The following is a 26,510-nucleotide window of genomic DNA, read 5'->3' on the forward strand; positions in this document are numbered from 1 at the left end:
CTAGAAAGGTAGGGGCAGTCAGGAGTGTGTTAGGACAGTTCAGCTGAGAGGCTGCACCCCCAGACAGATTTTACAAGGTTGCAAACAGTCTGTTTCAGCTTCAGAAAGATGCGGGGAAGAAGGATGAAGTTGAAAAACAAACCCTGCAGATACTGGAAATCTGAAATGAAAACAGAAAATAGTGGAAAAACTCACAGGTCAGGCAGCGTCTGTGGATAGTGAACATTTCAGGTGGAAGATGAAAGGTCTTTGACCTGAAACGTTCTCTCTCCACAGATACTGCTTGACCTGCTGAATTCTGCCAGATTTTCTACTTTTTTTATTATTATGGAAGGATGGAGTTGGCTTCTTGGAAATGGGTGTTTGTGACTAAATATAATGGCTTTGTTCTTCTCGATATACTGTATCCCAAATAATAGTCACATATAGGCCCACCAATATGTGGCTTTGAGCAGATTTTCTTCCCTGAATAACTTTAATAAAACTTATGTTTTTTTAACAACAATCCAGTAGTTTAATGGTCAGGATTACAGATAGACTTTCTTTTTGAGTAACAAATCTATTTAAATCTCCCAGCTGCGGTGGCGGGACTTTTACTCGTGTCTTTGTATCATTCGTTTCTGTGCTGGACTAAATCCACGTTACCTAAAAATCATTTACTTCTTCGTAATATATACTCTGTCCAAAGTTAGAGTGAAACAGTCTAGTCGCCAGTAACACAACCATTAATACCGGATTACACTTCAAATTTCAGTGAATGTATGGATCGAAGTTTTGCTATCCTAATAGTTAATCCCTTTCATAAAAACATAGAAAACCTACAGCACAATTCAGGCCCTTCGGCCCACTAAACTGTGTCGAACATTAAAATTTCGGGATTCTATTTATTTGATTTGGATTGGTTGATGATATCAAGTTAATGATTAGGCTGTCATACCACACAAGAGAAAACGTATTTAGTGTAGGAGTGGGTGGTTGAATTGAGAGAGGATTAGAGTGGGTTGCATGGGATTATCCAGGAACTAGAAGGAGACGGAAAAACGTGTTTGGAGCTGATTTGCGGGGCAGTTGCTGACTGCGGCCAATGACTTGAAGCCGTGTGGTGAGAAGGCACTGTCCTCAGTGAAGGATCATCGCTGCTGCCGCTAGCACGCTGCTGCTTCGACTGATCGCTGCCGAAGCACCCCCCGGCTTGGTGCCAATGGAAATACTGCTCCCGCTCTTGCCGCTGTGCGCGGTGGTCGCCCTCGCCCACCCTACCGTCCATTTCATCGAGCAGTTCGCGGACGGAGGTGAGATTGATGAACTTCGTGGGTTTGCAAAATCGTCTAACTAACGAGTTAACTAACTACTGCAACTAACTAGTTAACTTACTGTCTGCTGTTAGTTTTCAAAAGCTAACCTCACTGCCTTTCCTTAACTCTGCTCCCAATCTCCCAATGAACGCTGCCAAATCAGTTGTTTGAACTCCCATTAATCTAGTCCCGTTTTAACTAAACAGCGTTTGATGTCACTTCATTACATCTTCGGACGAGGAAAATTACCCTGTCGTTACTTTGTGTGGCGACCTTCGCTTTGTTTTTCTTCCTAAACTGCGTGGGTTCCTGAATCTCGCCGTACAGTGACACTACTTTCTGGTTAACTTAACCCTGCCGGTTACTCGGGTCTTTCTGTTTCATGAAGTGAAAATGCCAAGCTTTTCCCCCAAGTGCTCAGTGAAGCTAATGTCAGAGCTGATTACTGGTTTGGACCTTGGCAGGATTGGTCGTTGGGTTTTGTACTGCCGAAAGGCATAGCACGAAACACCTGTGGACTGCTCTGATGTGAGGACTCTATGTTTTGCACACTGGTGCATCTATCTTGAGTAAAGGACTAGGATTCTACTCATCTGCAACAAACACGCTTGTGTTACGTGTTATAATCTCAGGATATGCCATGGTGTTGGATGGCAGATTAAGTGTCTTTGAATCACAGACAATCATTTGTGGGTAACAATTTGATGATGACATAACATCAAAGGACATAAAATCACAAGTTAATTTTGCTGAGTGAAACCACTTGGTCAACCTCAATCCATTCATCTACAGTCTTCCTCCCTCTCTCTTAACAACTCCTACACTAGTGCCTCCTACATTGCAGCAGTGACTCGGCTTTAGAAGTAATCAGCTCTAAAGCCACTTAGAATATCCTGAAGTCTGAAAAGCACAACAGGAACAGAGTAAAACATTCCAAGGTGTTTTACAGGAGCATTATCAAACATAAAATGATGCCTGATCTGTAAAGAATTATAAGCACAGCTAACAAAGTTGGTCAAAGATGTGGATAAGAAGTCTGCAGCTTCAGTCAGTAAAGTCACAGTTGATTGTTGACTGTTTTCACTAATCCCATGTACGTATTCACACTTCCACGCAGTTTGCTATATTCCTTCATCTCCTGGGAGTCCAAAATTAATGGAAAACAGGTTAAAGAAATTCCTAAAAGAAGGATAGAGGTCTAAGAAGGAATTTCAGACGTTAGAGCCAAGATAGCAGAAGTCAGTGGTGGACAATTATTTCTGAGCAAGAAGTGAAAATTGATTGAGTGCAGGGAGCCCCAAGGATTACGGGGTTGGAGGAATTTAATGCAGGTGCAGGGGAGGAAAAAAATACTACTTTTGACCGGCAGCTTATGCAGAGCTAGGTAACTGGGTAGGCAATAGATGACAGGCTCTGTTGTCAGAGACCTTGGCTTGGCAGAGGGACAATGAATCCTTGTCATCAGTAAACTCTGATGGAGCTTCAGTAAATAGCAGGTGAGGGTAGGATAAGACATGGCGGCTGCAACCCTTGTGTAGTCAAATAGCATAATGACATTCATAGAGCCTAAACTTGTGTATGGAGTTATGATTTGATTCTGTCTACAGTCATCCTAGAACCAAATGAAGATTTAAACTTTCAGCAGAACGGAGAGAATATTTTTTAAACTTTGTATACTAGACTTTGTGTAAGGTTAAAAATGAAGCTTGCAAGTAGGAAACTCTTCCCTGAGATTACTGCCTCTATCATTTTCGGTACTTACAGACGTAAAATGCTCCATGATTGCATTTGAAGAACAGTTTCCTTCCAATGTCCTGAACAATAGACATCCCTCAGCTCTCAAGTAAAAGGTGACTTTCTGGTCATTATCTCATTGCTGTGTGTCGGACCACGCTGAGTACAAAATGATGCCACACTTCCTGGATTGCAACAGTGACAGTTCTTTATTAAATGTAAAGCACCTTGGGGTGTCCGAATGGTGCCAAATCAACACAAGTCTTGTTTTCTAACATTACCTGAGTTGGTTGGCACATTTGAATAAAGGGGTTTGATCTGAATTGTCAGTGCAGCAGAACACGTAACTTGAATATGTTATTGATGGTTTTGCCTCTCGTCATGTCTAACTTCAGATGCTTGGGAAAGCCGATGGATTGAATCCAAACATAAATCAGACTATGGGAAATTCAAGTTGACAGCTGGAAAATTTTTCGGGGATCCAGAAGAAAACAAAGGTGAGTTATTATAAAAGTTTTAGATGGGAGATGAGTTGCCCACATGTCCCACAAGCCTACTCTATCATTCATGAAAATCTTCATTGATCTGCTCATGATCTAAGCTCCACTTTCCTGCCTGCTATCCACAGCTCTTCTCTGTAGAATAAAAATTGCCTGTTTTGGCCTTGAACACATTCAAAGATTTGGCCTTCACAGCCTTCTAAGGTAAATAATTCCCCAGATTTTTCATCTCTACCTTACATAGTGACCCCCAGTTCTAGATTCCTTCATGACGGGAATCATCTTCTCAGCACCCACTTTTTCAAGCCCTTCAGAATCTTGTGTTTCACCTCATTCTTTTAAATTGCACTGAGTATAGGTTTAACCTTTCCTTGTAAGTCAACACCACCAACCCAGAAATCAATCTCGTTAACCTTCTATGAACTGCCTCAAATGTACATGTACCTTTCCTTAAGTAAGCAGACCAAAACTGCAGGTAGTGGTCTGACCAACATCCAATATAGTTAGAAACATAAGAAACAGGCCTTTCAGCCCACAAAGTTGTGCCAAACATGTCCCTATCTTAGAAATTACCAGGCTTACCTGCAGCCCTCTATTTTTCTAAGCTCCATGTACCTATCCAAAAATCTCTTAAAAGACCCTATCGTATCCGCCTCCACCACCATTGCCGGCAGCCCATTCCATGCACTCACCACTCTCTGAGTAAAAAAACCTACCCCTGACATCTCCTCTATACCTACTCCCCAGCACCTTAAACCTGTGTCCTCTTGTGGCAACCATTTCAGCCCTGGGAAAAAGCCTCTGTCTATCTACCTGATCAATGCTTTTCATCATCTTATACACCTCTATCAGGTCACCTCTCATCCTCCGTCGCGCCAGGGAGAAAAGGCCGAGTTCCCTCAACCTGTTTTCATAAGGCATGCTCCCCAATCCAGGCAGCATCCTTGTAAATCTCCTCTGCACCCTCTCTATGGCTTCCACATCCTTCCTGTAGTGAGGTTACCACAACTGAGCACAGTACTCCAAGTGGGGTCTGACCAGGGTCCTGTATAGCTGCAACATTACCTCTCGGCTCCTAAATTCAGTTCCCCGATTGATGAAGGACAATACACTGTATGCCTTCTTAACCATAGAGTCAACCTGTGCAGCTGCTTTGAACGTCCTATGGACTCGGACCCCAAGATGCCTCTGATCCTCCACACTGCCAAGAGTCTTACCATTAATACTATATTCTGCCATCATATTCGACCTACCAAAATGAACCACTTCACACTTATCTGGGTTGAACTCCATCTGCCACTTCTCAGCCCAGTTTTGCATCCTATCTATGTCCCACTGTAACCTCTGACAGCCCTCCACACTATCCACGACACCCCCAACCTTTGTGTCATAAGCAAACTTACTAACCCATCCCGCCACTTCCTCATCCAGGTCATTTATAAAAATCACAAATAGTAAGGGTCCCAAAACAGATCCCTGAGGCACACCACTGGTCACTGACCTCCATGCAGAATGTGACTGGTCAACAACCACTCTTTGCCTTCTGTGGGCAAGCCAGTTCTGGATCCACACTGCAATGTCCCCTTGGATCCCATGCCTCCTTACTTCCTCAATAAGCCTTGCATGGGGTACCTTATCAAATGCCTTGCTGAAATCCATATACACTACATCTACTGCTCTCCCTTCATCAATGTGTTCAGTCACATCCTCAAAAAATTCAATCAGGCTCGTAAGGCAGGACCTGCCCTTGACAAAGCCATGCTGACTATTCCTAATCATATTATACCTCTCCAAATGTTCATAAATCCTGCCTCTCAGGATCTTCTCCATCAGCTTACCAACCACTGAAGTAAGACTCACTGGTCTATAGTCTCCTGGGCTATCTCTACTCCCTTTCTTGAATAAAGGAACAATATCCACAACCCTCCAATCCTCCGGAACCTCTCCCATCCCCGTTGATGATGCAAAGATCATCGCCAGAGGCTCAGCAATCTCCTCCCTCACCTCCCACAGTAGCCTGGGGTCTATCTCATCCGGTCCCGGCGACTTATCCAACTTGATGCTTTCCAAAAGCTCCAGCACATCCTCTTTCTTAATATCTACATGCTCAAGCTTTTCAGTCTGCTGCAAGTCAACACTACAATCACCAAGATCCTTTTCCATAGTGAATACTGAAGTAAAGTATTCATTAAGTACCTCTGCTATTTCCTCCGAATCCACACACACTTTCCCACTGTTACACTTGATAGGTCCTATTCTTTTATGTATTATCCTCTTGCTGTTCACGTACTTGTAGAATGCCTTTTGGTTTTCCTTAATCCTGCCTGCCAAGGCCTTCCCGTGGCCCCTTCTGGCTCTCCTAATTTCCTTCTTAAATTCCTTCCTGTTAGCCTGATAATCTTCCAGATCTCTAAACCTTTTGTAAGCTTTTCTTTTCTTCTTGACTAGATTTATTACAGCCTTTGTACACCGCAGTTCCTGTACCGTGGCAGTTGAAGCTAAACTTTCTTGCTTTTAAACTCTCTTCTCTTTGTAGTGGAGACCAGCATTTCATTTGCCTTTCCAACTACCTACAGTATATGTACATGTATCAGTACACGCTGATGCCTCGCTATCACAACATTTTAGCTCCATTTAAACAGCCTAACGCCATTCTTTTTCTTCATTCTTCTTCTTCATTCTTCCTACCAAGTGGATAATCTCTAATCTCCATCCTTCACATTTTTACCCACATAGCCTATGTATGTCACTTTGTGTACTCTGCATCCTCCTCCTAATTTGCTTTCCTACCTTGTGTCATCAGTAAATTTGACTCCAACGCATCAGGAGGATCTAAATTCACTGCCTCTCTGTGTGTGCGCGCGCGTGTGTGATATCACACTCTACTATTCACCCAGATGGATACCTGCTTGTACTGATATGGTTCCATTTTCATCAATCACCTGTTATTTCGCATGGGTGCATCAACTGTATTCATTGCCATTTTAGAATTGGCTGTGAACAATAACTTCAAAGTTCATTGTTTCAATTCTTTGCAGGTATTCAGACCAGTCAGGACGCTAAATTTTACGCCCGGTCTGCAAAGTTTGAACCATTTAGCAACGAGGGGAAAACCCTTGTTATTCAGTTCACTGTGAAACACGAGCAGAAGATTGACTGCGGCGGAGGTTACGTTAAGCTCTTTCCAGCAGACGTGGATCAGGAAGCCATTCACGGAGAAACTGAATATTATATCATGTTTGGTGAGTTCACTGAACCTTCTAGCATAGCCAACACTGTATGGAGGTGAAAACGGGAAATGCTGGACAGGCAGCATCCGTGGGGAGGGACAGAGAGAGAGAGAGAACTTTTCAGAATGATGATCATTGGTTTCTCTCTCTCTATAAATACCGTCGGACCTGAATATTTTCACCATTTTGTGTTTTAATTTCAGATTTCCAGCATTGATAGTGCTTTGGTTTTGTAAGGAAGTAAATTGACTATAAACTGATTATATCAATATGAAATAGATTAGAATTGAAAGCTCTAAATTGTGATTTGAGTTGGGTGGCTAGTCAGAAATGCATGCGACCAGCTGAGCTCTCCCATTGTATCTCAGTCATCTGGTTAATGGTGGAGTAGAGTAAATTACTGCACTACTTCACGGATCATTTGATAATTAAAAATTCAGTGGATTTACCACAATTTCTTGCACTGTATCCAGGAATCATCTACAAGCACTTTTAATACCTGGGCATTCTGTTGGGCAACTTCAGGTCCACAGTGTGATGCTCTGCAATGCACAATGTGGGTACAGCACTCTTTGTGCCTCACCATACAGTGCACTGAATGCACAGCATGCTTTGTGCTACATCTTATTTGTATAGTACTTTATGCTTCCTGAACACTTCTAAAGCACCTTGAATCCAATGAACTATTCTAGTAATTACTAGTGCATAAGCATTTAAAGACAATGAAATCTCATAAACAACAGATTTTCTAACAGATGCAAATGAAGCATTTTTTTTAAGCAATAGCCAAATTGAACCTGAATTTGTCTGTTTGCATGGTGTCCTAGGTCCTGATATCTGTGGATATTTAACAAAGAAAGTACATGTAATTTTCAACTATAAAGGCAAAAACCATCTCATCAAGAAAGAGATTAAATGTAAGGTGGGTATTGATAAAAATATTTGTATAGCATCAATTTACTATAGCAAAGCATTTCACAGCAGTTTGAGAGAAACTGACCCTAAGGGGATTAGGAGAGGTAGCCACAAGATCAGCTTTTATGGAAGATCTTGACAATGGAATTCTAATAATCTATTATCAGGCTCCGAAGCACTGTCTGCAAATTAATGTGGTGGAACGTACAAGAGGCAAGAGATCGTATGGAAAGTTTACAGGGTTATAGTACACTAGAAAGATACACCACGGAAACAGGCCACTTAGTCTGTGCTGACCGTCAACCAGCCATTTACACTAATCCTACATTAATTCAATTTTTTTTAAAGTTCTCCCCCTCATTCTCACCTATTCCCCCTAGATTCTACCACTCGCCGACATACTAGGGGCACTTTACAGCGGCCAATTAACCTACCAACCCACACATCTTTGGGATGTGGGAGGAAACCAGAGCACCTGGAGGAACCCATGTGGTCACAGGGAGAACATGTAAATCCACACAGACTATTACCATTAAGTGCTAATTAATTTTAGTCAGTTTTAAATGGAGCCTGGGAGTGGCCTTGTCTGCCTGGTATCTGGTTAAGGAACCATATGTTTTCTGGGAAACCCAAAAGTAAGAACTATTAAGTTACATGGAGTTGGAATGACCTCCAGTTTTATTTCCAACCTGTATTGAACTGACAGAAGGACAGATGAAACAGAAGTGCTATGCCACAAACCGTGTTCATTAAAGAACTTAATTTTTTTGTTATTTTTCATTTTTACCTGTAGTTTCTATGTTTTTTATCCCCCCTTGTTCTTAACTAGACAGATCTGCCTTCAACTTGACTCATCCCTGTATAAAAGAGGAGTGCAAGCACAAACTGGCACTCTGGCACTACAACACTACTTGATCCAGCGCTGGGCTTTGGAATAGTTTGCTTGAGGTACCACGTAATCAGTACTGTGCTGAACACTATTTACTTTTCTTGGCAGGATGATGAGTTAACCCACCTCTACACATTAATCCTCAAACCTGATCAGACGTATGAAGTTAAAATTGACAATGAAAAGGTGGAGTCGGGTACTTTGGAGGATGACTGGGATTTCCTGCCAGCAAAGAAGATCAAAGATCCTGAAGCAAAGAAACCAGAGGACTGGGATGATAGAGAGACAATTGATGATGAAAATGATAAAAAACCAGAGGTAAGATCCAGTAACCATCGTTGATGTTGCCTTGATCCATCTGTGATTGCTGGGAAGAGGTCCTCTTTTTGTCTTGCAGGTGATGAACGTACATAACTTACTGACATTGTATCGATGGTGCAGAATTTTTTAAAATTAAATTTTTCACAGTGTGGCGACTCACCGTTTAGTCGGGCGAGCCGGCTCGGCAGTTGGGTCGTGCGGTGTCGGAGCGACGAGGCCCAAGATGGCGGCGGGCCTCGTCTTTCCGAGCGACAGGGAGAGCCCGTGCGCGGGAAAGTCTTGATGACGTAATACTTACGTCATTGCCGGTTTCATTGGGCGGGAACAGTCTCCCTTAAAGGGCCCGCGCAAGGCGGGAAAATAAACCAGTTCTTGTTCGACAATCCTCCGACTAGCATCTTGTTTTATTCCACGGTAGCAACCGCTACATTGGTGACCATGATGGTCCAAACGGCTTTTGGACCCGCGCAATGGACGACAGCGCAGCAGCCAACGCAGTGGCCCTCAAGCTGCCCACCTTTTGGACACTTCGGCCCAGCGTCTGGTTTGACCAGGCCGAAGCGCAATTCTACCTTCGGCAGATCACCTCCGACTCCACGAAGTACTACCATGTGGTTAGCTCTCTGGACCAAGAGACAGCTGCCCAGGTTGGAGACTTCATCCAGTCGCCTCTGGAGGAAGATAAGTACCCGGCTTTCAAAGACCTTTTGATTAGGACCTTCGGCCTCTCCCGTCGTGAGCACGCCGCTCGCCTGCTTCATCTGGATGGCCTGGGGGACAGATCCCCATCCGCCCTAATGAATGAGATGCTGGCATTGGCCGAGGGACACAAGCCATGCCTGATGTTCGAACAGGCCTTCCTCGAACAACTCCCCGATGACATGCACTTGTTGTTAGCTGACGCCGACTTCAGCAACCCCCGTGAGGTGGCCGCCCGGGCAGATGTCCTGTGGAGGGGCAAGCGCGAGAGCGGCTCGTCCGTCAGTCAAATCACCAGGCCGCAAGCCCAATGCCCACCTCGCCCGGCCCCAGCAACTGACCAGCCACACCCCAGGAACGCAGACGACGACATGGGTGACCAGCTGTGCTTCTACCATCAGAGGTGGGGTGCGGAGGCCTGTCGATGCCACCCACCCTGCAAGTTTCAGGGAAACGCCAGGGCCAGCCACCGCTGATGGCTACGGCGGCTGGCCGCTGACAGAGCCTCCTCTTCATTCAGGACAAGAAATCTGGACGGCGTTTCCTCGTTGATACTGGAGCGGAGGTCAGTATTTTGCCCCCGACCGGCCGCGACACTCGTGCCAGGCCACCAGGTCCTCTACTCAATGCCGCTAATGGTACAACGATACGGTCTTTTGGCACCCGTACACTTCAATTACAATTTGGCAGCAGCTATTTTACCTGGACCTTTACCCTTGCCACCGTCGCCCGACCACTCCTAGGAGCCGATTTCCTTTGGGCCCACAACCTGTTAGTCGACCTGCGAAGGAAGCGGTTAGTCCACTCTAGCACTCTCCAGACCTATCCCCTGGGAGAAATCACCCCACCAGCCCCGCGCCTGGACTCCATTTCCCTTTCTGGCAACGATTTCGCCAAGCTCCTAGCCGAATTCCCATCAATTTTGGCACCTTTGTTTACAAATTCTAGGCCCAAACACGGGGTACGACACCACATCATTACTACAGGGCCACCCCTTCATGTCCGAGCACGACGATTACCTCCAGACAAGCTCCGCCTGGCAAAGGAAGAGTTCCGTCACATGGAGGAGCTGGGGATTGTTCGCAGGTCAGACAGCCCCTGGGCCTCCCCCCTGCACATGGTCCCCAAAGCCACCGGAGGGTGGAGGCCCTGCGGCGACTACCGCAGGCTGAATGATGCCACCACCCCGGACCGCTATCCCATCCCTCACATCCAGGACTTCGCAGCGAACTTACACGGGGCCCGCATCTTTTCCAAAGTGGACCTCGTTCGGGGATACCACCAAATCCCGGTCCATCCGGATGACGTCCCCAAAACTACGATTATCACCCCATTCGGCCTGTTCGAATTCCTTCGGATGCCGTTTGGCCTTAAGAACGCCGCGCAGACCTTCCAGCGGCTGATGGACGCAGTAGGCCGAGACCTGGACTTCGTGTTCATTTACTTAGACGACATACTGATCGCCAGCTGTAACCGCCAGGAACACCTTTCCCACCTCCGCCAGCTGTATTCCCGCCTCCGCAATTTTGGCCTCACGATCAACCCATCCAAGTGCCAATTCGGACTTGACTCTATCGATTTCCTCGGCCACAAAATCACCAGCGATGGGGCAACACCTCTACCCGCCAAGGTGGACGCTATCCGCCATTTTGCCCGCCCCGACACAGTCAAAGGCCTACAGGAATTCCTTGGGATGGTCAACTTTTACCATCAGTTCATCCCTGCAGCAGCCCGTATCATGCGCCCTCTGTTCTCGCTGCTGGCTGGTAAGGGCAAGGACATCACCTGGACTGGTGAGGCTGCAGCTGCTTTCGTTAAGGCCAAAGACGCCCTGGCAGACGCCACGATGCTTGTACACCCTAGGACTGACGTCCTGACTGCCCTCACGGTGGACGTGTCCAACACCGCGGTGGGTGGGGTACTGGAACAGCTACTCGAAGGCTGCTGGCAACCCTTGGCATTTTTCAGCAAGCACCTTAGACCGCCCGAACTGAAGTACAGCGCTTTTGATCGGGAACTTCTAGCACTGTATCTGGTGGTCCGGCATTTCCAGTACTTTCTAGAAAGCAGGCCTTTCACCGCTTTCACCGATCATAAGCCTCTGTCCTTTGCCTTCTCCAAAGTCTCCGATCCCTGGTCAGCTCGTCAGCAGAGACATTTATCCTACATTTCCGAATTCACAACTGACATCCAACATGTCTCCGGAAAGGATAATGTCGTTGCTGATGCACTTTCCAGACCAACCATCCACAACCTATCCTTGGGTGTCGACTACGCGGCCCTAGCTGACGCACAGCAAGCCAACGACGAACTGCCCAGCTACAGAACCGCAGTCTCGGGTCTGCAGCTCTGAGATTTCTTGGTTGGTCCAGGTTAGCGGACCCTACTTTGCGACGTTGCGACTGGTCAGCCCCGCCCTATAGTCCCTGCAGCCTGGCGGAGACGTGTTTTTGACTCGGTACATGGGTTGGCGCACCCATCCATCAGATCTACCGTCCGACTGGTCGCCAGCAAGTTTGTCTGGCATGGTCTGCGCAAACAGGTCAGTGAGTGGGCCAGGACTTGTCCGCACTGCCAGACGTCAAAAATCCAGCAACACACCAAGGTCCCACCACAGCAGTTCGAGCCTACCCGTAGGAGGTTCGACCACATACACATCGACCTCGTGGGCCCTCTGCTGGTTTCAAGAGGAGCACGGTACCTCCTTACCATCATGGACCGGTTCACGAGGTGGCCTGAGGCAACCCCCCTGACTGACATCACAACTGATTCCTGTGCCCGGGCGCTGCTCACAACTTGGTTCTCACGTTTTGGCCCACATCACTTCAGACAGAGGCACCCAATTCACTTCCAGTCTCTGGGCTGCATTAGCGAACCTGCTAGGGACGCAGCTGCACACCACCACGGCCTACCATCCTCAATCAAACGGGTTGGTGGAACATTTTCACCGCCATCTGAAATCAGCCTTGATGGCCCGCCTGAAGGGTCCTAACTGGGTTGACGAGTTGCCTTGGGTCCTGCTCGGCATACGCACTGCCCCCAAAGAAGACCTCCGCACTTCGTCAGCTGAGCTTGTGTACGGGGCGCCCCTAGTTGTCCCCGGGGATTTCATACCTGCCCTTCGGGACCAAGGGGAACAACCCCCAGCAGTCCTGCAAAGACTGCGCGAGAAGCTTAGCAACTTGGCCCCCATTCCCACCTCACGGCACGGTCAAGCCCCATCCTGCCAGCCCAAGGAACTACGAGACTGTAAGTTTGTTTTCGTTCGCAGGGGCACACCTCGGGCACCATTGCAATGACCATATGAGGGACCGTTCCAAGTCATACGGAATAACGGATTCACCTTTATTTTGGACATTGGAGGCAGGGAACAGGTTTTCACGGCGGACTGCCTCAAACCGGCCCATTTGGATCTGCAACAACCTGTCGAGGTTGCAACGCCGTGACACAGAGGCCGGCCCCCTAAGCGGCAGCTGGCACAGCCCGCGGACCTTGGGGACTGTATCGCTGGTTCTTGGGGGGGTTGTGTGGCGACTCACCGTTTAGTCGGGCGAACTGGCTCGGCAGTCGAGGCCTAAGATGGCGGCGGGCCTAAGATGGCGGCGGGCCTCGTCTTTCCGAGCGACGGGGAGAACCCGCGCGCGGGAAAGTCTTGATGACGTAATACTTACGTCATTGCCGGTTTCATTGGGCGGGAACAGTCTCCCTTAAAGGGCCCGCGCAAGGCGGGAAAATAAACCAGTTCTTGTTCGACAATCCTCCGACTAGCGTCTTGTTTTATTCTGCGGTAGCAACCGCTACAACAGTAAATTTTTCCATTAAGCATGAAGGATGAGTTAACCAAGGTCTTTGCGCCATTTACTGGCAGAATTTAAGCACGATATAGCTGGTCATTGTAAAACTCCTTTACTCCGATATGATAAATTCCTTAACTTTCGAAGGAGCAGATCGGGAGGCAGACTTTGGAAAGATGCAAAAATAACAGGGTTATTATCGTGGGAGACTTCAACTTCCCAAATATTGATTGGCACCTGCTTAGTGCCAAAGGTTTAGATGGGGCAGAGTTTAAGTGCGTCCAGGACGGATTCCTGTCAAGGCATGTTGACAGGCTGACTAGAGGGGATGCCATATTGGATCTAGTATTAGGTAATGAACTGGGTCAGGTGACGGATCTCACGGTGGGTGAACATTTGGGGGACGGCAACCACTGCTCCATAACCTTTAGCATTGTCATGGACAAGGATAGGGCAAAGAGGACGGGAAGATATTTAGTTGGGGAAAGGCGAATTAGGAGGCTATAAGGCGAGAACTTGAGAGTGTAAATTAGGATGACATTTTTGAAGGGAAATGTACTATGGAGGTGTGGTAGATATTCAGGGATCCCTTGCAGGATGTTAGGGATAAATTTGTCCCAGTGAGGCAGAGAAAGAATGGCAGGGTGAAGGAACCATTGGTGATGAGAGGTGGAACAACTAGCTAAGAAGAAGAAGGCAGCATCCATAAGGTGTAAGCAGCAAGGATCAGATAGGGCTCGTGAGGAATACAGAGTAGCAAGGAAGGAACTTAAAGGGCCAAGGAGAGCAAGAAGGGGACATGAAAAGGCTTTGGCGAGTAGGGTTAAGGAGAATCCTAAGGCTCCCTTTTTGTACGTGAAGAGCAGAAGGATGACGAGAGTAAAGGTAGGACCGATTAGAGACGGAAGATTAGTGGGAAGATGTGCCTGGAAGCTGTAGAAGTGGGTGAGGTTCTCAATGAATACTTCTCTTCAGCATTCACCAAGGAGAGGGGTCTTGATGATGCTGAGGACAGTGTTGGTAAGGGTAATGTTCTAGAGCATGTAGGTATCAAGAGAGGATGGGTTGGAGCTGTTAAAAAATATTAGGACAGATAAGTCCCTGAGGCCTGACGGAATATTCCCCAGGCTGCTCCGTGAGGCGAGGGAAGAGATTGCTGAACCATTGGCTAGGATCTTTGAGTCCTTGTTGTCCACGGGGATGGTACCGGAGGATTGGAGGGTGGCAAGTGTTGTCCCCTTATTCAAAAAAAGGTAGTAGGGATGGTCCAGGGAATTACAGACCAGTGAGCTTTGCGTCTGTGGTGGGTAAGCTGTTGGAAAGGATTCTCAGAGATAGGATCTGTGAGCATTTAGAGAATCATGGACTGATTAGGGACAGCCAGCATGGCTTTGTGGAGGGAAGATCTTGCCTCACAAGCCTGATAGGGTTCTTTGAGGAGGTGACCGGGAAGATTGATGAGGGTAGTGCAGTAGATGTGGTCTACCTGGATTTTAGTAAGGCGTTTGACGAGGTTCCACACGGTAGGCTGCTTCAGAAGGTCAGAGGGCTTGGGATCCGGGGAGGCTTGGCCGTGTGGATTCAGAATTGGCTTGCCTGTAGAAAGCAGAGGGTTGTGGTGGAGGGAGTGCATTTGGATTGGAGGGCTGTGACTGGTGGTGTCCCACAAGGATCGGTTCTGGGACCTCTACTTTTCATGATATTTATTAATGACTTAGATGAGGGGGTGGAAGGGTGGGTTAGCAAGTTTGCAGACAACACAAAGATCGGTGGTGTTGTGGATAGTGTGGAGGGCTGTCAAAGCTTACAGAGGGATGTTGATAGGATGCAGAGCTGAGCTGACAAGTGGCAGATGGAGTTCAATCCGGAGAAGTGAGGTGGTACACCTTGGAAGGACAAACTCCAAGGCAGAGTACAAGGTTAATGGCAGGATTCTGGGTAGTGCGGAGGAGCAGAGGGATCTGGGGGTTCATATCCACAGATCACTGAAAGTTGCCTCACAGGTGGATAGGGTAGTTAAGAAAGCTTATGGGATGTTAGCTTTCATAAGTCGTGGGATCGTGTTTACGAGCCACGAAGTAATGATGCAGCTTTACAAAACTCTGGTTAGACCACACTTGGAGTACTGTGTCCAGTTCTGGTCGCATCATAGGAAGGATGTGGAGGCGTTGGAAAGGGTGCAGAGGAGATTTACCAGGATGCTGCCTGGATTAGAGAGTATTGTTTATGAGGAGAGACTAAAGGAGCTAGGGCTTTACTCATTGGAGAGGAGGAGCATGAGGGGAGACATGATAGAGGTATACAAGATATTAAGAGGAATAGATAGAGTGGACAGCCAGCGCCTCTTTCCCAGGGCACCAATGCTCAATACAGGAGGGCATGGCTTTAAGGTAATGGGTGGAAAGTTCAAGGGAGATGTCAGAGGGAGGTTTTTCACCCAGAGAGTGGTTGGTGCATGGAATGTGCTGCCTGGGGTGGTGGTGGAGGCTGATACGTTGGTCAAGTTCAAGAGATTGTTAGATAAGCATATGGAGGAATTTAAAATAGGGGGATATGTGGGAGGAAGGGGTTAGTTAGTCTTAGGCATGGTTTGAAGGTTGGCACAACATGGTGGGCCGAAGGGCCTGTATTGTGCTGTATTGTTCTATGATCCCCTCGATGTTATTAGCAATGGATTTATAGAAAAGTTACTGGGAGGGGGTGGGGAATAAAAAGAAACCCTGACCTAGGAATAAAGTGCCATCACTGATAAATGGTGATAAAGCCTGATTTCTGGTGTTGCAAGATATTCAAAATGAATGCCGCTGCAGAGGGTATTATCTGATCTGATCAAAACATCTCTCTCCTAACAAATGCAGGATTGGGATAAGCCAGAGAACATTCCTGATCCTGAGGCTCAAAAACCAGAAGACTGGGATGAAGAAATGGACGGCGAATGGGAGCCTGCAATGATCCCCAACCCAGAATACAAGGTATGGCAGTGAAACTTCTTGGTGATGAACATTTTGCATTACGTAAAATTTACAACACAGAAACAGACCATTCAGCCCAGACCGAACACAGGGATTCGACCCGGAACATCGACAATTACAGATGCTGGTCGACCTGCTGAGTTCCTCCAGCAGGTTCTGTGTTGCTCCAAATTCCAGCATCGGCAGTCTTGTGTCTCCATTCATTTATTCTAATATTTGTGTTCCAGACAAATTTCTTCCCATCTTCTAACTGTATCAACATATTTATTACTTTTCTCTCTAGTACTTACTTACCTTTCCTTAAATCCATTTACATTTTGCCTAAACTATTCCACGTTATAACACACGGCATCGAGTACAAAATCCAGGATATTTTGCTAGCCTTTATAAGGATTTGTCTTGCCAGCTGGCTGACCAGTTCTTGGTACCACACTTCAGGAAGGGAGTGGAAGCTTTAGGGAGGCTGCAGAAGAGAGTTACTAGAATAGTTCTAAGGAAAAAACATTACAGTTGTGTTGATAGACTGAGAGGTTGGGATTATCTTACTTGGAGCAGATAGAAAATTGATGAGAGGTGAAGGATTTAGAAAACGTAAGTGAAAAGAAACCTGTTTTAGACTCAATGACCAGAGAGCACAGATTTAAGGTCTCTGGCAACACAAGGAAAACATTTGATGCAACATGTGATTAGTGTGTGAAATGCACTGCCTGAAGAGGTGCAGGGTTCAATGTTATCCAAAAGATATTGGATAAATACTTTAAATCAAGGAAGGAGCAGGAGAGTGGAACAACTGGATTGGTCTTAGAAAGTGCAGGTGAAGATCTGTCGGGCTAAGAGCTGTACTGTTCCGATTCTGACTGAAGACATTTCTCCTGAATACCTCACTGCATTTATCAGTGACTATCTTTTATATTTTTGGCTTTTCATTGTGGACAACCACACAAAAGTCCTCTCTGGGTTTACCATTTCAAACCCTTTATAATTTTAGACCTGTTGGGTTATCCCTGATATCTTTCTAGAGGAAAGAAAACCCAGTCTACTCTCAAATCTGCTCAAATCTGGCATTATACTTGTAAATCTTGTGTCCTTTTACCAGTGCCTGTATATTAATTTTATAAATTTGGAGATGAGAATTATACAGATACCCTCCACTTTGACCAGATATTAAATGATACTAGCTGATCTCCAAACCATCCAAATAGAGTGGTTAATACATTTCTTTTTATTCCTTTCCCTGTTGTCTGTAGGGTTTTATTATTATTCCAGATATAGTGCCTTGGTGATTAACTTAAAGTAGTCACTTAATGAATAAATCTCACCCCTAAAGTTCCCTTTAACAGAAATAAGATGCTCATTTTAGTAAGTTATGAATGAAATACACATCTCCACAATAGTATTAGTTTGAAACCTGCAGAATGCAGTTTTCATTATGGATTGTTGATTACAAAAAAAGCACTGGCATTCTGCTGTTTTCCTCTCAAGGTATTCCATCCTTCCCTACTTCTCCCAGGGTGGAAAATGAAGTCCTTTCAATTGTTTCTAGCAGGGGAGGTGCAGTAGGAAAGCTTTATTTTGATATATTAAAGACTGTTGTTTCTCACAGCTGTGTGGAGCAGAACATCACCCAGCTGAAACTGTATAAACTGAATACTCTCAAAGGCTGTCGCTGCTTCAGTCATATTAATGTGTATTAATACTCTACTTTAAACACTTGGGAACTTTTGTATATTGCATTAAAAATGGCAGACTGGTTGTTTCTTGTGGTAATAAACTCATTGCTTATTGTTGGCCTAGGGTGAATGGAAACCAAAACAGTCAAAAAACCCCAACTACAAAGGTGCCTGGGTCCACCCAGAGATCGACAACCCAGAATATGCTCCTGATGCCAACATCTACAAGTTTCAGAATATTGGTGTGATTGGCTTGGACTTGTGGCAGGTCAGTAATCGCTAGTGTTCCTAACCAATTAGGGGAAAAAATTTAGTAATTGGCATCCTTGTTCATCTAATCCAGTTGGAACACTGAGTGCCGACAACCTAATCTCCATAACTGGCTTGGAGAAGTCGCTGATACCACGGGAGATGGATTAATTTACTTACAGGGTAAATTGTACACTTATTATAATACTGCAAATTCAGGGTTATGTCTGTATTTATCAGAAAAAATCAGGTCCAGTACCTCTGATAGCTCTGCTTAACTGCAATCTGATGCAAACAGATTGATATTTCAAACCCTGGCTTGTGCTGCAGGGAGTGCATTGCAGTAAGGATGAAAAATGGAAGTATGTCAGGCTATATTGCTCCTCAAGCATGCTCTGTCATTGCATAAGAGCATGACTAAGACCTTGCCTAAATAGCGGTATTGTGGATTGCGTAATATTAGGTCTGTGCTGTAATTTTTGACCCTGGGCCATCTTTGCTGGGTGTGATGTATATAATTTCACCCCCCCCCCCCCAATATATTCCTTCTATTTCTTTTGGTTTTTATCACATCACCACCCCTTTCACCACTCAGTTCTCCTCCTCTTGCTCCTGCTTCTCTCCCCACCCTCAGCTTCTTCTGTTAAGTTTGTCTGGTGCCGTCCATCCACCAGTCCAGTCCATCCATTCTATCCTGGCATATAGAAAGCCTCTGGGGTCAAGGCTCAAATCCAACACACTTAATAAAATCTAAGAGTCCTTGGGTAATCTTGACATGCTGTTTCATTATTACGATTCAAAAATGAACAGTTTTATTTTAAAGATGAAAAGAACGGTTGGCATAAGATGTGGAAAGAAAACAACTCTCACTTATATAGTCTCGTATAGCTGAAGTTTTGTTCTCCTATTCCAGTGACATTTCATTTTCAGGTAAAAGGTTGACCATAGCTGCCAGTGCATTGAGGATGGCACTACCCTGTCAGCTCTTTACGTCATCCTTGTCTCAGTGTTGATACTAATTGCACTTCGGAGTCAGACAATTATGGATGCACTCCATTTAATGTAGACTGATGTTTAATTACTGAGGCTCTGCCTGAGTAGCATCATTCAGGCGTTGCCACGCAACAATTCTGAAAGTCTAGAATGCTAATAGTAGCATTTTCTGTCTATTCCCAGTACTGTTTTATAACTGTGGTGATATATTATGATCATGCTGAATTTTGGATTGTCTGGCTTATAAAGTGGGCCAGTACCACCTTGAAATAGCTTGACACCGAATGTACCGAAATTCATTTGCATGAAGATCGGCATACAGCAAGTGCAGGCTTGCAACTCCAGCTAGTGATTTTACTCCATGTGTTGTTTTGTAGGTGAAGTCGGGAACTATTTTTGACAACATTCTTATTACTGACGATGAAAAATATGCAGAAGAATTTGGCAATGAGACCTGGCAAAAGACCAAGGTGAGGTATCTGTTATTTGATGTTGGAATGGGAAAGGTGTGTGCATACTCAGTTACCTTAATTTTGATATGTTCGTTCTGCAACATATTTTGTCAAGTCTGTCTGTCAACTTTATTAAGACTTCACAAAGACTTCACTTGAAATTTGGCAATACTGTTTAGACTTCAGTCAGCTTTCCCTAATAGCAAACTAATGTCAATCAAAACCTAGAGTAATCAAATCCTGGATGTTGTATTTCAGTAATGGGCTCTTTTATTTTACAAAATGGAGTCAGAACATGTGTGTTAACTGCAGAAATCCCTGCCCTATCTTATCAGTATTGTCACAATCAATGCCTGTTGTCTAAATGATATCTTTCACAAGCAGTTGTATTTTTTTTCAGCTAACGTCCCAATCCTCTCCGTTCTCAGTTACTGAGTAAATGCCTGATATGAATGGTAGGACAGAGTCACATGGTATGCAACCATGCAGGAGTGTCCCTGGGAGCTGTCTTCACTGACTGCAGTCTAGATGACATGGTATCAGGTTAAATGAGGAAATATCCCACTGATTCTCACCTTCTGGCCTCCGTCAAGCTGCTGAATCAGTAATCCTCCAATTTGAACAATATTTGGAAAAGCACTGAAAATAGTAAGGGCACAGAATCTGATCTTGGAAGGGAACTTCAATGTCAATGATCAAAATAGACAGCACCACCACCAGCTGACATGGCTGGGTCCTGATTTCCTTTGGTCAGAAATATTTAGTCATAACTGAGTGAGAAATCTCACCTACATGGAACATAATGGGATACTGTCAAATGCAGTATGTAGAGCAGTGTTAAAAAGTAATTATTTTAATATTCTGCTGACTTTCAAGTTTGATTTTTACACTTTTTGCTCAATGAACTGAGATACAGTCATGGGATGCATTAACTCCAGCCTCCCAGGCTGAAATTTGTCTACCGCTGAAACAGGTCTACGGCAGGCACCATCTCCCTGGCCCTACACTCAGCTCTGGAGCATCTGGACAGTAAAGACACCTACGTTTGACTATTGTTTATTGACTACAGCTCTGCCCTCCAATTACTATAATTCTAAGCAAACTCATCAGCAGACTCCGAGATCTGGGACTCAACACCTCCCTTTGCAACTGGATCCTTGACTTCCTGACCAACGGACCACAATCAGTGAGGATAGGCAGCAACACCTCCAGCACGATTATTCTCAACACTGGTGCCCCCCAAGGCTGCGTCCTCAGCCCCCTACTGTATTCTATACACTCATGACTGCATGGCCAGATTTTGCTCTAACTCTATCTACAAGTTTGCGGATGATACCACCATAATGGGCTGTATCTCAAATAACGGTGAGTCGGGGTACAGGAAGGAGATGGAGTTTAGTGACATGGTGTCACGACTACAAGCTTTCCCTCAATATCAGCAAAAGAGCTTGTCATTGACTTCAGGAAGGGGGGTGGCACACATGCACCTGTCTACATCAACGGTGCTGAGGTCGAGAGGGTTGACAAATTCAAGTTCCTAGGAGCGGACATCACTAGACTGTCCTGGTCCAACCACGTAGACACCACGGCCAAGAAAGCTCACCGGTGCCTCTACTTTGTCAGGAGGCTAAAGGAATCTGGCATGTCCCCTTTGACACTCATCAACTTTTGTTGATGCATCACGGCTTGGTATGGCAACTGCTCTGCCTGGGAGGACTACAAGAAACTGCAGAGAGTTGGGGACACAGCTCAGCACATCATGGAAACCAGCCTCCCCTCCGTGGACTCTGTCTATACTTCTCACTGCCTCTGTAAAACAGCCAGCATAATCAAAGACCCCACCCAGGACATTCTCTCTTCTCCCCTCTTCCCCTCTCCCATCGGGCAGAAGATACAAAAGCCTGAAAGCACGTACCACCAGGCTCAAGGACAGCTTCTATCCCACTGTTATAAGGCTATTTAACAGTTCCCTTGTACATTAAGATGGACTCTTTACCTCACAATGTACCTCATTATGACTTTGCACCTTTATTGTCTACCTGCACTGAACTTTCTCTGTAGCTGTGACACTTCACTCTGCATTCTGTGTTGTTTTACCTTGCATGCCATTCATACAGGTCAATTCATTACACAGTGCATCATTGAGGTAGTGCAAGACAAGTTTTCACTGTACCTCAGTACAAGTGACAATAATAAACCAATTCCAATTACTTTAATTAGGTGATTTTATTTGTTCGTGGGGGAGGTAAATGTGTGTTTTGTGCAAATGTTGTCTTTGATTTGGGCCTGGCCTTGACTGCAGTTTTACTTGAGCTGCTTGACCTTTTCTTTCAGGAACCTGAAAAGAAAATGAAGGAAAGCCAGGATGAAGAAGAAAGGAAACGTCATGCTGAGGAAGAGAAAAGTAAAGATGAGGACGAGGAGGAGGAAGAAAACGAGGAGGAGGAGGAAGAAAATGATGAGGAGGAGGAAGAAAACGAGGATGAAGAAAATGAGGAGGAAAAAGAAACAGAAGATAAAACTCCAGAAAAGGATGAATTGTGAGATCTATGTATTTCTAGCCTTGCCCACTCATCACTGATTTTTCTCTGACTTAATCCTTTCAACAGTGTCATCCCTTACAAAACTCCTAATTGAAATGTCTCCTACAACTTGAAAGCTTCATTATTACAATCTTGAAACTACCAGCCATTGTACTACAGAATTGACTTGTCAAGACTTTGGAACAGCTTCAGCACGATCTCATTGTGTTGTTGGTGTCCTGGGAGATTGTTTGGAGAACTGAGCCCTCCAGTTGAGAACCAGAACCACTTTATTATGCCATCAGTATTTAATGGAACCTAGAATTGGTTATAGCTGACCCTGCTGATTTACATGCTCTAGACATTTGCATCCTTGGCTGAGATTTGGCTCATAGGGAGTCTCTTCTTTGCTGCTTTATTCCTCCTACAAATACACCTTTCCCCACCCCACCCTGTCTATCCATCATTCAAAAAAATTGTCCCAGCATCTAAGTTTTTATTTGTAGGGATACCAATTTTTTTTCATCTTGTAGAAAACAAATTTGTAGACAAGAAGAATCCCCACAGCAGATAGTTTTATTCCTGCTGTGAGCAGAGATGTTCCTGGGATGGGTGGGGAGAACGTTCTTAAACACTTCTCACATGTTAGTTTCTCTGGCGCTGCTGCATGTCTCGTCAGACATGGTGAATGTATCAGCTTGAACTAAACAGGCTGTGGATCCTTTGCCTGACCCATTAGATTGGAACATTAAGGGTGTAAAGCCTCAAAGACTAAGGATGAAATGTGACTGGTGTGTAAAAATGACAACTTTTCAAAAAAAAAATTATTGCACAAAAAGGATGCCAGAACCAAAAAAAAAAGCAATCCGTGCATATTCAGGAAAAGTGAATCAGGAGAGTTTTTCTTTTTAATGAATGAGGAACTGATGAGTAGATTAACCATCATATTTGAACTACATTACCATCAAACTATTGTCAGGACTTGGTGTAAATAATTGTATCTCGAGATCCTTTATTCAACTGAGGTCTTTTAATTATTTTTGGTACCTTTTTATATTTAAAATGAAGTATGTCTTTAAATGATTTTGTAGAAGCTGAATGTATTTCCAGAGAGACATTTTGTTTAAAATAAACCTGTACAAAGATGGCCAAAAGGATTATTATGGATTCTGTTCTCCCTGCTGTGGCCTGTGGCGATTCATGTGATTTGAAAATCAATTCGTGGGCTTTTGTGCCAGATTATTAATAACTGCTATTCCCGATCCATCAGTGATATTTCTGTTTGATCTTGTATAAATCATGTGTCACTATCAATAATCTGCAGCTGATCCCTGAAATCATTACACAGAAGTTGTACACTACCCAAAAAAAGTGTACTTCAATAAAGCACATACTAAGCATTCACCAACAAGGAATAAGCAAAAACAAAATTGAAAATTCTAGAAATCTGAAACTGATGGGAATATTCAGCATGTCAGGCAGTGTCTATGAGGGGAGGAATAGAGTTAATGTTACAGGCTCATGAACTTGGAGTTGGCCAGTTCCAATGCGAACAGGAAAGACTGGTTGTCTGAAATTGTTGAATTCAATGTAGAGTGCTGAGGGCTGTAATGTTGCCAAGTCAGAAGATGGGATCTGTTCAAGCTTGTGTTAGACTTTGGAACAGTTAAGAGGCCAAGGACCCAGACCAGACTGGAGGTGAGATGGAAAATTGAAGGGACAGGCAAGAAGTGCAGGCACCTTTGGAATCGGAACTGTAAAGTGCTTACCCAATCCATGCTTAGTCTCTCCAAAGTAGAGGAGACTACAGCATGAGCACCAAATGTAGTAACCTGAAATCAGAGGAGGTACAGATGAAGTGAGAGGACTATCACTAAGGACCCTCACCATCCGGGACATGTCCTCCTCTCGTTACTATCATTGGGGAGGAGGTACAGGAGCCCGCAGACCCACGCTCAACGGTTCAGAAACCACTTCTTCCCCTCTGCCATCAGATTTCCGAGTGCTCCATGAACACTACCTTGTTAGTCCTTTTTGTTTTGCACTATTTACTTGTAATTTGTAGTAACTTTATGTCTGTACTGCTGCCATAAAACAACAAATTTCACGTCATCTAAGTCAGTGACAATAAATCTGATTCTGAATTTTGATGATGGGGAAGAGGCAAAAGCACAGGTATTGGTGGAGGTAGAAGAATCAACTAGAAAAATGTGGAGGGAATGGTCCCTCTCGAATGCTGAAAGGGAAAGGGGAGAAGTGTTTGATAACATTGTGTTTTAATTTAATTTTTAATTTTTTTATTTACAGCATGGTAACAGGCGCTTCCAGCCCAACGAGTCCGCGCCGCCCATTTTAAACCCAAATTAACCTACCCGTACGTCTTTGCAATGTAGGAGGAAACCGGAGCACCCGGAAGAAACCCACGCAGACACGGGAGAATGTACAAACTCCTTACAGACAGCGTCGGGAATCAAACCCCGGTCGCTGGCACTGTAATAGCGTCGCGCTAACCGCTACACTACCGTGATTTGGAGGAAATGAGTGAAAAGTTATAAAGGAGGAGGACCACATTAAATTCAATTTCAGATAACCATCCCTTCCAGTATGTATCAGAATTAGTTAGAACGTGATAGGTTATCAACCTGAAAATACTGTTTTTCTGTCACTGCAGTTGCTACCTGACCTGTTTCCAGTGTTCTGTTTTAACAGCAGCATAGCCATAAAGAAGTGAGCAAAGCATCAACACACTTGTTTGTGTTGGACATGACAAGTACAGGAATATTCTGGTGAGGTAGAAGGTGAGGGCAAGAGAAACCCATATTTGCTCTAGGTGGGAGTGGGGCTGAGAGCAGATGTGCAGTAAATGGTACAGACCTGGTGAAGACGCCTGGAGGGGAAACCACGACTGAGGGAAGGTGAAACTCAAAAGCTTTGGTATGTCAGGCGGCATCATCAGAACTAATATGACAGCCAGAAACAATGGGAAAAGGGTGGAAAGAGTTGTAATCAAGATAGCTGTGGAGTCCCTGGAGTGGAGAGACGGGAAAAGTAAGAGCCACAGATGCAAGTTGGCAGCAACAGTGATACAATATTTGAGAGTAGGGAATCAGTACCAGCACTATTATCAATGTAACAGAAATGGGTGTGGAAGGTGTCTAACAAGAAATGTTCCGTGTATCCCACAAAGAGATGGGGACTGCTTGGACCTATGCAAGTCCCTATAACAACACCTTTGATTTGGAGGAAATGAGTGAAAAGTTATAAAGGAGGAGGACCACATTAAATTCAATTTCAGATAACCATCCCTTCCAGTATGTATCAGAATTAGAACGTGATCGGTTATCAACCTGAAAATACTGTTTTTCTCTCACTGCAGTTGCCACCTGACCTGTTTCCAGTGTTCTGTTTTAACAGCAGCATAGCCATGAAGGAGTGATCAAAGCATCAACACTTGTTTGTGTTGGACTGCAGAGAAGTGATCAAATTCTTGGCATCTGTAATGGTTAGCAAGGAAGGCTGCCATTTCACCTACAAATTCTGGCTGATATTTTTCCAACTAACGTAACTGCCGTGACACAGTATTCTTCTTTCCTACATGAACAGAAAGGAGCATTTGCCTCCCGAAATGTTCACAACTAACAATGTATTTCTGAGGTAAAAAAAAATGAAGTGCTAGCAATACATGTATAAAAACAGAAAATGCTGGAAACACTCGGCAGGTCAGGCAGCATCTGTGGAGTGAGAAACAAGTTAATGTTTCAAGCCTGGCTTTGTCAGAGCTGGATAAAAGAAAACAAATTAGTTTTAAATTACAGTGATGGTGGGGAGTGATGGATAAAATGCAGGAATATCTCTGATAGGAAAATATTTGCTGTGTGGGACATCATTTGTGAAGAGACATTTGAGTCACCATTTTGGTTGACGACTATTCATCAGAACTTAAATAATTTTTGGTGCAGTCATCATTGTACCATTGGAAATATGGCAATTTGCAGCCCACAATGAAATATCTGAAGATATGTGGAATTTTTTTAGACTTAAATAAGAAGATATGATTTCATCTTAAACTTGATCCCACAAACAATACTCCAAACTCCTTAAGTATTACATTGAACTTGGCTTTGATTTTGTGCTCAAGTTGTGTGGGGCTTGAACCCAGATATTATTCATTGAGCACGGTTTATATTTTATTAGATTCTGTGGAAACAAAGTGTGGAATGCACACACACAGGAAGATCCACTGTGATGTTTGCACAGCGTGAAAATGGGAAATGC

At 44.7% G+C, this 26,510-nt stretch overlaps 1 protein-coding gene across 1 annotated transcript; it reads left to right on the top strand.

Moving 5' to 3' along the window:
• Window positions 1–1,029: 1,029 nt before the first annotated feature.
• Window positions 1,030–23,389, top strand: calr3a (calreticulin 3a). The gene is made up of 9 exons (XM_052037584.1): window positions 1,030–1,292; window positions 3,425–3,526; window positions 6,568–6,771; window positions 7,587–7,681; window positions 8,672–8,881; window positions 16,236–16,349; window positions 18,144–18,287; window positions 19,639–19,731; window positions 22,048–23,389. Exons 1-9 carry the CDS (start codon window positions 1,202–1,204, stop codon window positions 22,255–22,257), a joined length of 1,263 nt encoding a protein of 420 aa, XP_051893544.1. The 5' UTR covers window positions 1,030–1,201; the 3' UTR covers window positions 22,258–23,389.
• The last annotated feature ends 3,121 nt before the right edge of the window (window positions 23,390–26,510 follow it).

Source organism: Pristis pectinata, chromosome 24, assembly GCF_009764475.1.
Source record: "Pristis pectinata isolate sPriPec2 chromosome 24, sPriPec2.1.pri, whole genome shotgun sequence".
Lineage (NCBI taxonomy): Eukaryota > Metazoa > Chordata > Chondrichthyes > Rhinopristiformes > Pristidae > Pristis > Pristis pectinata.